We start from the raw sequence: 14,496 nt of genomic DNA on the forward strand, positions 1-14,496 counted from the left end.
TCCCACCCAGGCACCTACCCTACCCCTGTAACAATGCAATTTTCCGATGACTAATTCAGATAGCTAGCACATACCTGAGCACTATGGGTAATTTAGCACAGCCAAACCAGCTACACCTTTGGATTGTGGGAGGAAACCGGAGCACCCGGAGGAAACCCACGCAAACATGGGGACAATGTGCAAACTCCACACAGACATTTGCCCACGGCTGGAATTGAACCTGGGTCCCTGGCGCTATGAGGCAGCAGTGCAAACCACTGAGCCACCATGTTGCCCCATATAAGTAGCCAGGCTGGAGGTAATGACTGCACTGCACACAGAACACTGGATATCAAGAGATCATTACACTACAGGAGTCTGACTGAAGGCAGCAAATGAAGCATTAAGCTGCAGAGTGGGACGTCAGACGTTCTTGACTCTAATCTGAACCCCAAACAAACTGTCACCTTTGAAATCAGTCCCATGTGTCTGTTATTTATTTACAGCTAGTTTTCAGAAAGCGACAAGTGTCAAGACAGACAGAAATCATTCCATTTATCATGGCTGAAGCAGGATAAGAGTCTTCATTCATGATGTGAGAGAATCATTGCAAATTTATTGAGTTAAAAATAACATGCTCTGTGTGTTGACTTATTTAGCAAGCGGTGTAGCATTTGGAATCTGATCATGTATTGAAGAGTTTCAGATTACACCCAGGGTTTCTTTCATTCTTTCCTGTTATTTTGCCTGAATGTCTTTAATGCTCTTTGGGTTTTCTCAGGGAATGTGGTGTCTGTAACCATTAGGCTTATACAGTCATATAGCACAGAATCAGACCATTCGGTCCAACCCATCCATGCTGACCAGGTTTCCTAAACTGAACTAGTCCCATTTGGCTTGGATTGGCCTATATGCCTGAAAATGTTTCCTATCCATGTACCTGTCCAAATGTCTCTTAAATGTCGCAATTGTACCTTCCTCTATCACTTCCTCCGGTAGCTTGTTCTATACATGTGCTACCATCTGTGTGAAAAAGTTACCCCTCAGGTCCCTTTTAAATCCTTCTCTTCTCACCTTAAACCTACACCTTTTAGTTTTGGGCTCCTGTACCCTGGCAGAAAGACCTTAGCTATTCGCCCTATCCACGCACTTCATGAATTCATAAACCTCTATAAAGGTTATCCCTCAGCCTCCTATGTCCCAGGGAAAAGTGGCTGCAGCCTATCCAGCCTCTCCCTGTAACTCAAACCTTCCAGTCCCAGCTACATCCTTGTAAATCTTCTTTGCACCCTTCTCAGTTTAATAACATCTTTCCTAGAGCAGAGTGACCAGAATTGTACGTAGTACTCCAAATGTGGCCTTACCACTGTCTTGTACCACCCCAACATGACATCCCAACTCCTATATTCAATGTTCTGACCGATGAAGGCAAGTGTACCACTTCTTCACCACCTCGTCTACCTGCGACTTAACTTGCAAGGAACCATGTACTGGGACTCCTAGATCTTTCTCTTCAGTAAAACTCCCCAGGACCCTACCACTAACTATGTAAGTCCTGATAATGCAACAGTGAGTATTGGTAAGCCATTTGCCTTTGAGTGGAATGACTACTAAGTCCATATTTCCCTCATCCACAGTACATACAGTGAGGGAGTCCCAATGATTCAGTAATCATTGTCTGCACTTTCTTCACCTCTCAAAGGAAAATGCTTACTGCCTGCGGCTGGGAACTGTCTAAACTGCGATTGACAGAGCATCGCCGTTGTGTGAGAGCGGGTCTTTTCCAGTCTGTCATTGTCCATCCGCCTGCAATATCCTTCACTGGCTCATTTTACAGGAATCAAACAATTCTCAACATCCATCGTGCTCACCCTGATCTTGCTTAACTTCTTCTGGACTTTCCGAGCAACTTGATCTGCCCAGTACTTTTCCCGTAGGAAGTCCCAGAAGATTCTCCCAATCAATGCATTTATCCAGGACAGTTGGGGCTCTGCACTGACTTGGGCTTCACCAGGCATCTGAGAGGCAAGAGAGAAGACACTGGAGTCAAACAGGAGCTGGGCAAATAGGATTTGTTACAGGGTCCACTAATAACAGTAGAATATTGAAGACATTGCAAGTCGCTTATAACTTTTAGAGTGACTTGCCCATTATGTCTGGCTTGTCACAAAAGAAGGACTGGTATACATTGGGTTAAAACCGAAGTGGGAATTTTAACCCACCACTCCAACAGAAACTAGCCATGAGGTGTAGGTAAATTAGAGCTGAAGACTCTGCTCTTTGTTCTGAACCGCTGAGCCTCTATATTTCAACGGTATAAAACCCATTACATTTCAGTTCTGAAGAACTCAAAAGATTAAATGTTTCTCTCTCCGATTATTTTGCTGGACTTGCTGAATTTCTCTACAGTTTTCTGTTGCTATTTCAAGTCTTTGTTCTGATCCTGCTCGCTGCTGTATTAAATGGAATGCTACACCCTCACAAAGCTGGCAAGACCCTTGTTTAAATGAGCCAACCATGTCCTCATTATGTAGTTGGGAACAGGCTGCAATATTAACTGTGGGGAAAAGTCTTGTGTCCCTCTTGCCTGCCAGGTACAAACTGGTGCAAGAAGGAGCCAAACAAGGGAGATTAATTTGTGACTGACTTGTGAGTCAGCTGGGGAATCAAGTCTCCTCTTCTGGGCTTCAGATTGTGCCTCTCGTGGAAGCTCAGAAAGAACACAGCATGGAAGGACACCATAGAAACTGATTTCATATCTGCCTTCAGGAGATTGCATAAACTTCTTGGGAAATCACAACGGGTGATCTTTGACCATCAGTGCATTGGATAGTGGTGGGCGAGTTGTGAAGGAGCTTAGCCACTCAATGCGTGATTCGAGTTTGAATTTAGAATAGAAGAACCATGGAATCCCTACAGTATGGGTGCAGGCCATTCGGCCCATTGAGTCCGCACTGACCCTCCAAAGTGCACCCCACCCAAACCTGCCCCCTACCCGATCCCTGTAACCCTACATTTCCCCTAACTAATCCACCCTAGCCTGCATATCCCCCTTGACACTATAGACAATTGCCCATGGCCAACCCACCCTAAGCTGCACATCTTTGTTCTGTGGGAGGAAACCAAAGCACCTGGAGGAAACCCATGCAGACACAGGGAGAATGTGCAAATTCCACACAGACAGTCGCCCGAGGGTGGAATCAAACCCAGGTCCCTGGTGCTGTGAGGCAGCAGGCTAACCACTGTGCCACCATGCTGCCTGTTGCATTTTTGAATGCTGAACTCATGGAGTTTTCTGTGTGTCTGAATGGGTTTAATGATTAACTTGTATTTCGACAGCCATGGTGCTTTTTTTAAAAAAACGTTTGACATGGATACAGTTTTTGTTCACATTAGGACAGATTACGAATGAACAAAATCCATGGTATAGTACATTAGGCTTCCTGATAGGAGACACTGGGCTTGTGTTTTCTTAAGCTTAGGGAAGAGTACTTGGAGAGAAACCATTCAGTTTTAATGTCAGTTTTGGGAAGTTCTACAGGGCTCTGAACAGGAGATTGATGTATAAAGCAGTTAGTCCTGAGAAAGGGAGAACATAGTTTAGATTTGCTAAAAAGTAGATAACCACCAGATTAAGGAGTTTAGTGATAGTTCCAAACCAGAAATGTTTGGGTAAAACCTTAAAGGGATTATTTGAAGCTGAGAAAATTTAAGCTTAAGTCAATGAAGGCACCAGGAAGAGGCTATCAAATTCTCTAGACTGACAGTAGAAGTTACAGTTAAATTAAGCCATAAAAGGTGATGAAGAACGAGATTCTGTTTGCTGTGAATACTGTAAAGGACTGCTTTTGGGATATGCAAAGTTGTGATTATGGCATCTGTAAAAGAATGTTTTTGGGATTCAAGGGAACATATTTTTACAATGTGTTTTGAAATCTTTAAAGGCACATTATATAGTTTGATTTATTCGATTTTATATTCAACTCTTTTGCAAATAAACCCCTGTTTTAGTGTTAAAACCCATCTGTAACATTGCATGCTTAAGTTTCAGTGAGAAAGCACCTCACTTAAAACAAAAAAGAGACACAAAATGTGATCTGTCAAGCCAGATTTCAGTCTGGGATATGATCTGTCCTGCAGTGACATATGGTGGGTTCACAGCAATACCCAGCAGAAGATTAAAATTACAATTGGAGCCAAAATGCATGTTTAGAATCCTGCTTTAAATATTTTAACAAGGCTTCTGCTACTTTCAGAAAAAGCACTGGCAGCTTGAATTGAGGTATGTAGTTAGTAATTGAGTCAAGCTAGTTTCACATGACGGTTCTAAAAATGATTTTGGCCTGCTACCATTTTCTTCGGGCTAAATAAACAGGAGGAAAGTCTTGTTCAAAGTTTCTAAAGGCACATCTCTTGAAAATGTTCAGCTTTGTCCAGTATAAAAGAGCTTCTTCATAAGGGTTGGGTCCTTATTGGTCTTGTACTGTGTAATTTTATTTGTCCTGTCATTCCCTGTCCCCAGTCCATTCACCTTAGTCCTGCTACTTCAGGAAATATCCTTTTGTCGACCTCACTGTGTAAAATGTGACAGACCGCAGAAACGTGGGAGATGTTGGTCAGTCTGCGGCTGAGTTGACAATAAAATCAGTATCATTGCGTAAGGATCCAAAATATATCCTCTGCTCAGATTCAAGCTGCTTTCGGCCAGTTTGGTGTGAGGGAGTCATCAGCCTTATTCTACTAGCAAGCAGCCATCTGTCTTCCTAGCACCGCAGTGGGACATGACTGATACCTGTAAAATTTATTGAACTGTGAAGGTCAGCAAGCATTAATGTGCATGGCTTTCTTCCTGTGGTCAGTGTACACTTTCACAATGGAATCATTATCTTTACACAAACAGCCACTCCAGCCCACCAGATTAGGCCTTATATGATGGTCATAAATAATAAAAGGCCTCACATGATGATCATAAATACCAACGATAACTTTTTGGATTCTGACAGGCAGCCCGAGTGCAGGCATCCTCAGTCTGCGGCCCATTTTCCATTGGGAAGTGAATGAAATAATTTATCCAAAACAGAAGATATTGGAAACACATCATGCAGATAACCAAACGCCAGAGATAGAGTCAGTGTGCACCAACCGTCTCTCTTTTCCATCTACCAACAGGGCTCGACAAATACTGTTTATCATATTGTTCACTTGTCAAATTAAACCCATTGTGGGGTGCTGTATAAGCACAGGGGCATTTGAAAACTATCTTCCATTTGGAAAGATGGATAGATCGAACATCAAGGGCAGACATCATCTTGACCACCACTCAGGGCTGGCACTGCCAATGGACCCTGGAGCTGAAGATAGCAAAATGCTTTCCCAGTTGCTATTAGCTTTCAAAAAGGCAAAACTAAACAGCGCTTTGTTGCCAGGATAAATGAGCAACTTCATAAGGGCAGGTCCTTCTCTGTTGCTGTCGTATTAAAAAAGAAACATCTATTTCATGTCTGCTCTTGTTCCTGTGCCTGTGATAGTGATAGATGGATGCTCAACGGCTCAGCCAGTTTCCTGTAGTGCAACTGCAGTCCTCCATGGCCTCACATTCACAACTGGAGCTAGAACGCAGTTCAAACAACCGGGAATGTAATACAATAATTCAACCGAAACAATTCACCAAATCGAGCTAGAGTTTCTTTCTGCAATGATCATTTTCTGTTCAGAAAAATATGTCTAACAAGGCTAAAGGAACATGCCAGACCACACTCAGAGATTTTTAATATCTTAATAGGGATGCGGAGGTCCTTGGCATGTCCAAGATTTACTGTCGATTCTTAATTAGCCATGAGCTTGCTGGGCCATTTCAGAGGGCAGTTAAGAGTTAACCACATTGCCGTGGGCCTGGAGTCATATAGAGGCCAGGTTAGGAAAGACTTCTTTTCCTAAAGGACATCAGGAAATGAGTTGCGTTCTTCCAGCAATCAACAATAGTCATCACGACCACCTTTACTGAGACTGGCTTTCAGCCTCAGACTTATTAATTGAAGTTAGATTTCAGGAGCATTAGTTTGAGCTTCTGTCTTTACTAGCCCAGTAACATTACCATGAGACTACTGACTCCTCCTATCTGAGGAGTGAGCTACTGAGAATTCAGAAGAGGGGCATCAGCTTAAGAATAGTGTTTATGTGACTTTATTGACACTGTGTAGATCTGATGGACAGCCCTCTATGCCTCCCTACCATACTTCGGTGGCTGCATCTAAGGGAGAACAGGAGGCTGCAGATAAGTATATCTATCTGCACCAAAGAGCTCTGGCATACAATGGCATTTCAAGCATTGCTGTTGATCTTATAAAATAGGTTTGCTTTTAACTTGATCTTGTCAGCCACCAAGACCTGAATATGTTTTGCACTCAACTCAGTCACTTTACTGTGGAGGACAATAATGAGATCATCTCATTGACCCATTATTGTATTCAATGCCAATCAAAAGTACATCATTGTCCTCCTACACAATGTATACTTTTTAATAATCATGTAAATTCTTACAGCTAAGGAGAGCCATATATCTGACTGGGAGAATAATTGCAAGAAAAAAAATGTTGACTCTGACTGCTGCAGACTGAGGACACTGTCTTTGTTAGATATTTAATTTGGATGAAAATTGTATGCCTGCACAGAATTGTAATATGCTCGATAAAATTAATTTTTTCCACCTGGATTTGTTACTTTTATCGTCACCCCCTTTTGGCTGAAATTTCTGTGGTTTTGCATCTCAATTTGCAGGACTGTTCTGAAATTCTTGCTAGACATCTGCTCTTTCTGCTCCAGGGAGATATATTACAGCTATGGTACTATTACAGCTGTAGTGATTTGTCAGATGAGGAGAAATTAAAAGCACAGCTGAATCCTTATTAATAACTTGGCAAGAGAATGTAAGTTGGGAATCAGAATTTCTATCCAAATGAGTTCAAAACGGACATTGACAAATGCTTTGCACTAGGAGCTCCTCAATCATTCATTTTGCATTGCACAATCTTTTTTTTACATAGATTGCACAATGAGGCTTAATTGACAGTAAATTAACTACACTTTTAAATTGTGCTCATGTCCCTAGATAAAATTTGAATGTCTCTCTGCACTAAATGTGAATGGGAACAGTTTGTCTTTCAATATTAATGTTATTAGGAAATCTGTAGAATTGGATGAATAGGTTGGCAAATTGGAAACATGCATTGAACAAGTCAAACAAAATTCAGCAGGGAAGTTATTTTTCATTCAGAGATGAAGGTAGCATTTAGCAGCAATTCCGCAACTTAGCTACAATCCCTTACCTTTATCTGATGTTTTGATTTTGAGAGGAGTTGCATTCAAAGCTATAACTGGTTCAATGGGTTTTAAAATTAATATGGTTTGGGATAGGGGTGTAGTTGAACCGTTCATGATCTTTTTCACTATGATCTGAGCTGCCCTTTGTCCTAGTCTCTGAGTGCTGCTTCAGTTGGTTAAACCTATTGGTTATAACTTACCAGTAATCTAGACGTCTGCATGATAAAGTGAACCCCAATCCTTTAGTCACACCATAGATGTTACCACAGGCCAGTACAGTCTTATTTCTCTCTCAGTCACACACAACATTGCACACCCTAGATTTACTGATGTTCTCCATTGACTTGGCCATTGGCTCTGGGATTCCCTCCCAAAACTTATTTATGTCTCCTCCTGTTTAACAATACAATTTTCGTCCATAGCTTAATACAGCTACTGGCTACTGTGAATCATCTTGAGAAATTTTGTTGTAAAAATACAAGTTGTTGATGTTCAGAACTGAACATAGAGTTTGAGGAGGATCAGGGTATCACACCCTCAGTTTTATACCCCATCGTTTAATACCCTGATTATTTGGTTAAAGTCTTGTGGTAGAATGGATGATGACCCTGCCCCTGAGATACATGTTTCATGTCCAATGTTGGTGAAAATGTGGGCAGACGTTTGGGACATCAACTTATGAATCCTTCCAATATTCCTCAATGGCAGGTGCAATAAGATTCCCGGTCAGCTTTGTGGAGAGAAATTGGAGCCTCAATTATTACTATCCTTAGTTCCAGGATATTCCATGCCTGCACGATGTCACAGTTCAGAATTCCTTGAGGGGACAGCTTGTGTGGATTCCAACATCAGATCCGTCTTGTGTTTGCGGTGGATTTGGGACCAGTCTGTTTGCCCCACCTGAGATGGGGTTTTCAGATCTGTAGGTTGGACCTGTCCATCAGCAGTGAACTCAAGAATAAACCGATTGCAGAACAAAGGCTCCCTACAATTCCTTTATTCCCGTCTGTAACCTGCCTCAAGGGAGTCTGCATGCATCCCTTGGCCCACTTGTGTTTCAGCTTATTGATACCGAATCCCCTGTCTGTTATAATGCGACTTAAATTTCACTGGTGTTGCTTGGCTGCTTCAGCAGAGCGGCCTCATCATTTGCTGGTCTGCCAGATTGAATCCAATTGAAATGAAAATGGCTACTCTGAAGCCAAGTTGCTTGTATCGATCAGCAATTCCATGCTGTACAGCTCCTGGCCAAGTCTCATCTTACTTCCTGTCCCTTAGCAGATTCATTATCCTTCTCCAAGTTTGAAGTGGTTCATCTGATACCTCTACCTGTCGATTTGATAACTTGGAGGAGGCCTACAACCTTTTACTAGTTCAATGTCTGGATGAATACACTTGGTCAAGGCTTTCTGTCTGCTGTTGATTATTCTAGTTGCAATCTGTGCTTAGCCTGTTGCCCCAGTCACTGTTTCACAGCTAACACTGGATTGGTTGATCTGGGATCCTGCCAGAATGGTTTATTTCCTTGCCCTCACCTATTTCCCAATGACTGAAGATCCAAGGATGGGTCACTGTCATTAACTGTCTCCCCTACATATCTGCACTGCTGTGGTTCCAAAAATGAAGAACCACCTCATCCAAGCTAGAAACATGCCACCTACAAAAGAAGCAAAGCTCTGGAGGGAAAAAAAAAGAGAAATTCCTGTAAGGATTAGGAACTGTTCTATACTCTTAAGTGTCATTCAGCTATCTGCAGTTGATGATGGTTCAGTTGTTAATGATGAAAGTTAAATTGATAGATAACCAAAGCTATTAAGGAATGTGGAACAAATGGTATTTCAAGAGACAAAATGGTTTATGTCTCCTCCTATCTCCATACTGTCCTGGATGTGCACTATATTAAAAATATCTGCCTCACTAATTTGCTATGTTTGGGGAGTAGTAGATCCTTAACCTGCGTATGCTTAGAGCTAAATATAGTTCTTGTCACTGGTTTTACTACAATCACTTTACTTGAGCTTGCTTCAGAGTGCTTTATTATTATTTCCCAGTGGGTTGCTAGGCAATAACCCAAAAACCTAGCAACCTGCAGTCTTAGCAAGAAAAGACTAATACTGTCACTATTAGCTTTCATGGTCTGGTACCCCAAGCACTGGAGTGACAGATAGCTACACAGAGGGTCCAATGTCAAACCACATTGATTGTTGATGTTTGAGCAAGGTGATACTTTTTGGTGACAATGCAGTCCAGCATTTGATCCCATTCCAGGTAATCCCAGTCATTGGAGACTGGAGCTCAGCTCCGTGCAGCTCAACTGCAGTTTTTTTAAACCTCACTCATGGAATGTGGGTGTTGCTGGCTGTCCAGCATTTATTGCCTGTCCCTAGTTCCCTTGAGAAAGTGATGGTGAGCTGCCTCCTGGAAGGCCTGCAGTCCTCCTGCTGTAGGTTAACCCCCCATCCCCCCCCGCCCCCACCAATGCTCTTGGAGAAGGAGTTTCAGCCAGCGGCAGTGAAGGAATGATGACAGATTTCCAAAGTCGGGATCATGAGTGGATTGGAGGGGAACTTGCAGGTGATGGTGTTTCCACGTATCTGCTGCCCTTGTCCTTCAGAAAACGATTTTCTGATGAAGAGTCTAGGCCTGAAATGTCAGCTTTTGTGCTCCTAAGATGCTGCTTGGCCTGCTGTGTTCATCCAGCTCTACACTTTGTTGTCTCAGATTCTCCAGCATCTGCAGTTCCTGTTATCTATGGTCTCCTCTCATTTGGATTACAGGCACCCATAATGTCTCCCTCACCATGTTGGTACAAAGACCATTGCACTCACTGGCTTGTGTTAGGGTGCCAGGAGACCATGTAAACATTCATACTGTGACATGTCGGATTGTGAACCAGCCAATACATCAGTCGATAACAAGAGCAATTTTGGGGTTACACTTATATGCAGCAGTGGACAATAGCAGTTCAAACTACTTCATAGAAATGAGCAAATTGGCATTAGGCCAAAGAAGGTCGACAGTAGAGCTGGGCAAAATGTCTTTTAACACAACACGAATGAGAAGAGAGAGAAATGGAGAGATTCCTAGAGGAAATTCTAGAGCTTAAAGCCCAGATAGTGACGCCTGCGTGAAGGGGTCTTTATTTAGTTGGGGATGCGGTAGAGCTTGATATAAGACTGTTCACACTGAGCAGGAAAGCAGGCTTGTGGTGGCAAGAGCTGGAAGGAAACACTCTTGGTCCTCCAAGGCCACAAGCAGTGCTGGTAAAACACTTTCCTTCTCCCCAGATGTGTCTTTTAGCCTCCCTTTGGCTGTCTGGTTTCCTGAAACTTGGGAAATCCGACCCATTAACTTCAAACCTCTACGAAAGGTTAAATCTGAAGGCAATGGTCTCATTAAACAATCACCAGCCAATGTGCTTCCTGAGAGTGGGCAGTCTCCCTCTTGAACTCGTTACTCCATAGACCCTGGTAATGTTCTAGGGACCTGGGTTCGAATCCTGCCAATGGCACATGGTGAGATTTGAATTCAATAAAAAAAATCTGGAATTAAGAGTCTAATGATGACCACAAATCCACTGTTGATTGTCAAAAAGAAAAACCCATCTTGTTTACTAAAGCCCTTTAGGGAAGGAAACTGCAGTCATTACCCTGTCTGGCCTACGTGACTCCAGACCCACGGCAATGTGGTTGGTTCTCTTCAGCCCTCTGGGCAATAAGTGCTGGGCTAACCAATGATGCCCTCATCCCGGGAATAAATAAAAACAAAATCCATTGGATGGCATCAGGTTGGAGGTGGGCACAGGTCAGATTCCATCACTACTGATCCCAAAACAGGGGTAGGGTTAAATTTCAACACTTTGTTTAAAAAGTGTCTGCATGAAAATGAGGCACCTTTCCACAGAGGAAGGGAAAATCGAGGAATAGAGTAAATGCAGGACATTCTTCTGGTGATCAGAATAGGATCATTGGAGAGACAAAAGCAGGTTTTCGCTGTTACTGTCAACCCTCACGCAGTCATTATATATTAACCTGTGGAATGTGGCTAGGCCAGTATTTATTGCCTGTCCTAGTGGAGAAGGTGATGGTGAACTTTTGTCTTGAACCACTGCACTTATTATCAAATTTAGGAATAATAAATAAATAAATACTCTCAAAATGCAACATAGAATGCATGTTTTTCTTCCAAATATCCTAAACATACTTTAAGGTTTATTTGTAATAAAGTTATGGCTGACTCAGCAATGTAAAAACACTCCCATTGCATTGGCATGATGACATCGCGGGATGAATGTCGGTGTGAGAGATACACTTTAGAAGATTTTATACTATCACCGTAAATGCTTATTTAATTTTCTTGATGCGGAACTGCCAGGGTTGGACTGGGGTGAACACAGTCGGGAGTCACATGACACCAAATTATAGTCCAACAGGTTTATTTGTAATCATGAGACCTCAGAGAAAGGAGCAGTATTTCAAAAGAGATAGTAGGAACTGCAGATGCTGGAGAATCCGAGATAACAAGGTGTGAAGCTGGATGAACACAGCAGGCCCAGCAGCATCTCAGGAGCAGGAAAGCTGAGGTTTCGGGTCTAGACCCTTCATCAGAAAAGGGGGAGGGGAAGAGGGTTCTAAAATAAATAGGGAGAGAGGAGGAGGCAGATCAAAGATGGATAGAGGAGAAGAAAGGTGGAGAGGAAATAGACAAGTTAAAGAGGCGGGGATGGAACCAGTAAAGGTGAGTGTAGGTGGGGAGTTAGGGAGGGGACAGGTCAGTCCAGGGAGGATGGGCAGGTCAAATGAGCGGGATGAGGCTAGTAGGTGGGAAATGGGGGTGCGGCTTGAGGTGGGAAGAGGGGATAGGTGAGAGGAGAGAGAGGTTAGGGAGGCGGGGACAAGCTGGGCTAGTTTTGGGATGCGGTAGGAGGAGGGGAGATTTTGAAGCTTATGAAATCCATATTGATACCAATGGGCTGCAGGGTTCCCAAGCGAATATGAGTTGCTGTTCCTGCAACCTTTGGGTGGCATCGTTGTGTCACTGCAGGAGGCCCATGATGGACATGTCGGCTGAGGAATGGGAGGGGGAGTTGAAATGGCTCACGACACGGAGGGGCAGTTGTTTAAAATCTCCCCTCCCCCGACCGCATCCCAAAACCAGCCCAGCTTGTACTCACCTCCATAACCCGTCCTTCCTCCCACCTATCCCCTCCTCCTACCTCAACACCCACCCCCGTCTCCTACGTACTAGTCTCACCCCCGCCTCCTTGACCTGATGTCCTCCCTGGACTGACCTACCCCCACCCTAACCCCCCACCTACATTCACCTTTACTGGCTCCATCTCCGCCTCTTTGACCTGTGTGTCTCCTGTCCATTTCACAAGCTTCAAAATCTCCGTTACCCCTACTGCATCCCAAAACCAGCCCAGCTCGTCCCCGCCTCCCTAACCTGTCCTTCCTCCCACCTATCCCCTCCTTTCACCTCAAGCCGCTCCCCTATCTCCTACCTACTAACCTCATCCTGTCCCTTTGACCTGTTCGTCCTCCCCGGACTGACCTATCCCCTCCCTAACTCCCCACCTACACTCACCTTTACTGGCTCCATTCCCGTCTCTTTAACTTGTCTGTCTCCTCTCCACCTATCTTCTCCTCTATCCACCTTCGATCCATCTCCCTCCTCTCCCTATTTATTTCAGAACCCTTCCCCATTTCTGATGAAGTGTTTCAAAAGCTTGTGATTTCAAATCAAGCTGTTGGACTATAACCTGGTGTTGTGCGATTTCTAATTTTCTTGAGTCTTGAGTAATATTTATATGATGGAAGTGTTAGGCGATGATCACTTCCAACCGGAGAAATATAACAATCATCCCTTGACATTCAATGGCATTACCATCTCTGATGGCTCCACTAGCAACATCCTGGGGATTGCCATAGATCAGACACAGATATTGCTACAAGGAGCACCTCACCAGAAGGAATCTTCAAAGAAAAAATTACCTCCTGACTCCCCACAGCTTGTCCAAGGTACAAGTGAGGAGTCTGATGGAATACCCCCCAATTGCCTGGATGAGTGCAGCTCCAACAGAAGAAGCTTGACGCCACCCAGGACAAAGCAGCCCGCTTGACTGACGCTACATCCACAAACATCCACTCCCCCCATCACCGACACTCACTAGCAGCAGTGTGTACTATCTATGAGATGCACTCCAGAAATTCATCAAAGCTCCTCAAGCAGCACCTTCCTACCCCATGATATCTTCCATCTAGAAGGACAAGGGCAGCAGATACATGGGAACAAGGCCATCTGCAAGTTCCCCTCCAGACCACACACTACCCTGACTTGGAAAAATATAACGAAATAAAAACAGAAAAATGCGATACTGAAGAAGAGTGCCACTGGACTCAATATGTTAACTCTGTTTCTCTCTCCACAGATGCTGCCAGACCTGCTGAGTTTCTCCAGAAATTTTCTGTTTTTATATGAGACTTCCCGCATCCCCGGTATTTTGCCTTTATATAGAAACATATCGGCATTATTTCACAGCTGCGGGGTCAAAAATCCTTAAGCTCCCTCTCTAACCACAAGGCCTGCAGCAGTTCAAGAAGTCAGCTCACTACGACCTCTCAAGGACTGCTAGGAGATGGGCAATAAAATGCTGGCCCACCCATGGACAAACACATCCCACCAATGAATATAAAGAAATTGGAGGTGAGTGGCAAACATCAATGCGCAGATTTGTTCCGCACATCATCCATTTGATAAAATATTCTGACAAAGACTAGTGTGGTAGAAGATCTGATATATCACAGTGATGTGGCAGAGAAAGGGTATTGTCTGTAACTCTACAGACTTAATATGCAAGGTCTGTGTAGGTCACAAACATAATGATTATTTATCTCCACAGGGCCACGTGTCCAGTTGCTTGATTTATTTCACCCTTTGTCTTACCTGGCCCTTGGTTGGGCTGTTGGTTGTACTACATTCAGGGCTCAGACAAGGGCTGCAGTTGTCTGAGGCAGTGAACTTTGCCATGTACATGCTGTACTCCAGCTGAATCTTTTGCTTGATGTTTCCAGCCAAGTCTTTGGTTTTGAAAAGGGACGGGAGATCTTCTGCACTGCCTCTGCTGCTGCTGTCGCTGTAAGCCAATCTCCCCAATGGGCTAGTGCTGGGATTCTGCGCAGTACCTGTAAAATAGAT

The 14,496-nt window shown here is 43.7% G+C and overlaps 1 protein-coding gene across 5 annotated transcripts in view; it reads right to left on the reverse strand.

Moving 5' to 3' along the window:
* The window catches only part of tex2l (testis expressed 2, like), a 141,829-nt gene that overhangs the window by 25,361 nt on the left and 101,972 nt on the right, over positions 1–14,496 (reverse strand). For all 5 annotated transcript variants that reach the window (XR_009447160.1, XM_048552345.2, XM_048552346.2 and 2 more), the window contains 2 exons: positions 14,245–14,483; positions 1,851–1,997 (listed from right to left, as the gene is read on the reverse strand). Coding sequence is in view for 4 of the 5 variants with exons in the window: in XM_048552345.2 (XP_048408302.2) it covers positions 1,851–1,997; positions 14,245–14,483 (386 nt within the window). In the remaining variant the exon portion in view is untranslated. The remainder of the gene's footprint in view (positions 1–1,850; positions 1,998–14,244; positions 14,484–14,496) is intronic.

This window comes from Stegostoma tigrinum, chromosome 23 (assembly GCF_030684315.1).
Source record: "Stegostoma tigrinum isolate sSteTig4 chromosome 23, sSteTig4.hap1, whole genome shotgun sequence".
Lineage (NCBI taxonomy): Eukaryota > Metazoa > Chordata > Chondrichthyes > Orectolobiformes > Stegostomatidae > Stegostoma > Stegostoma tigrinum.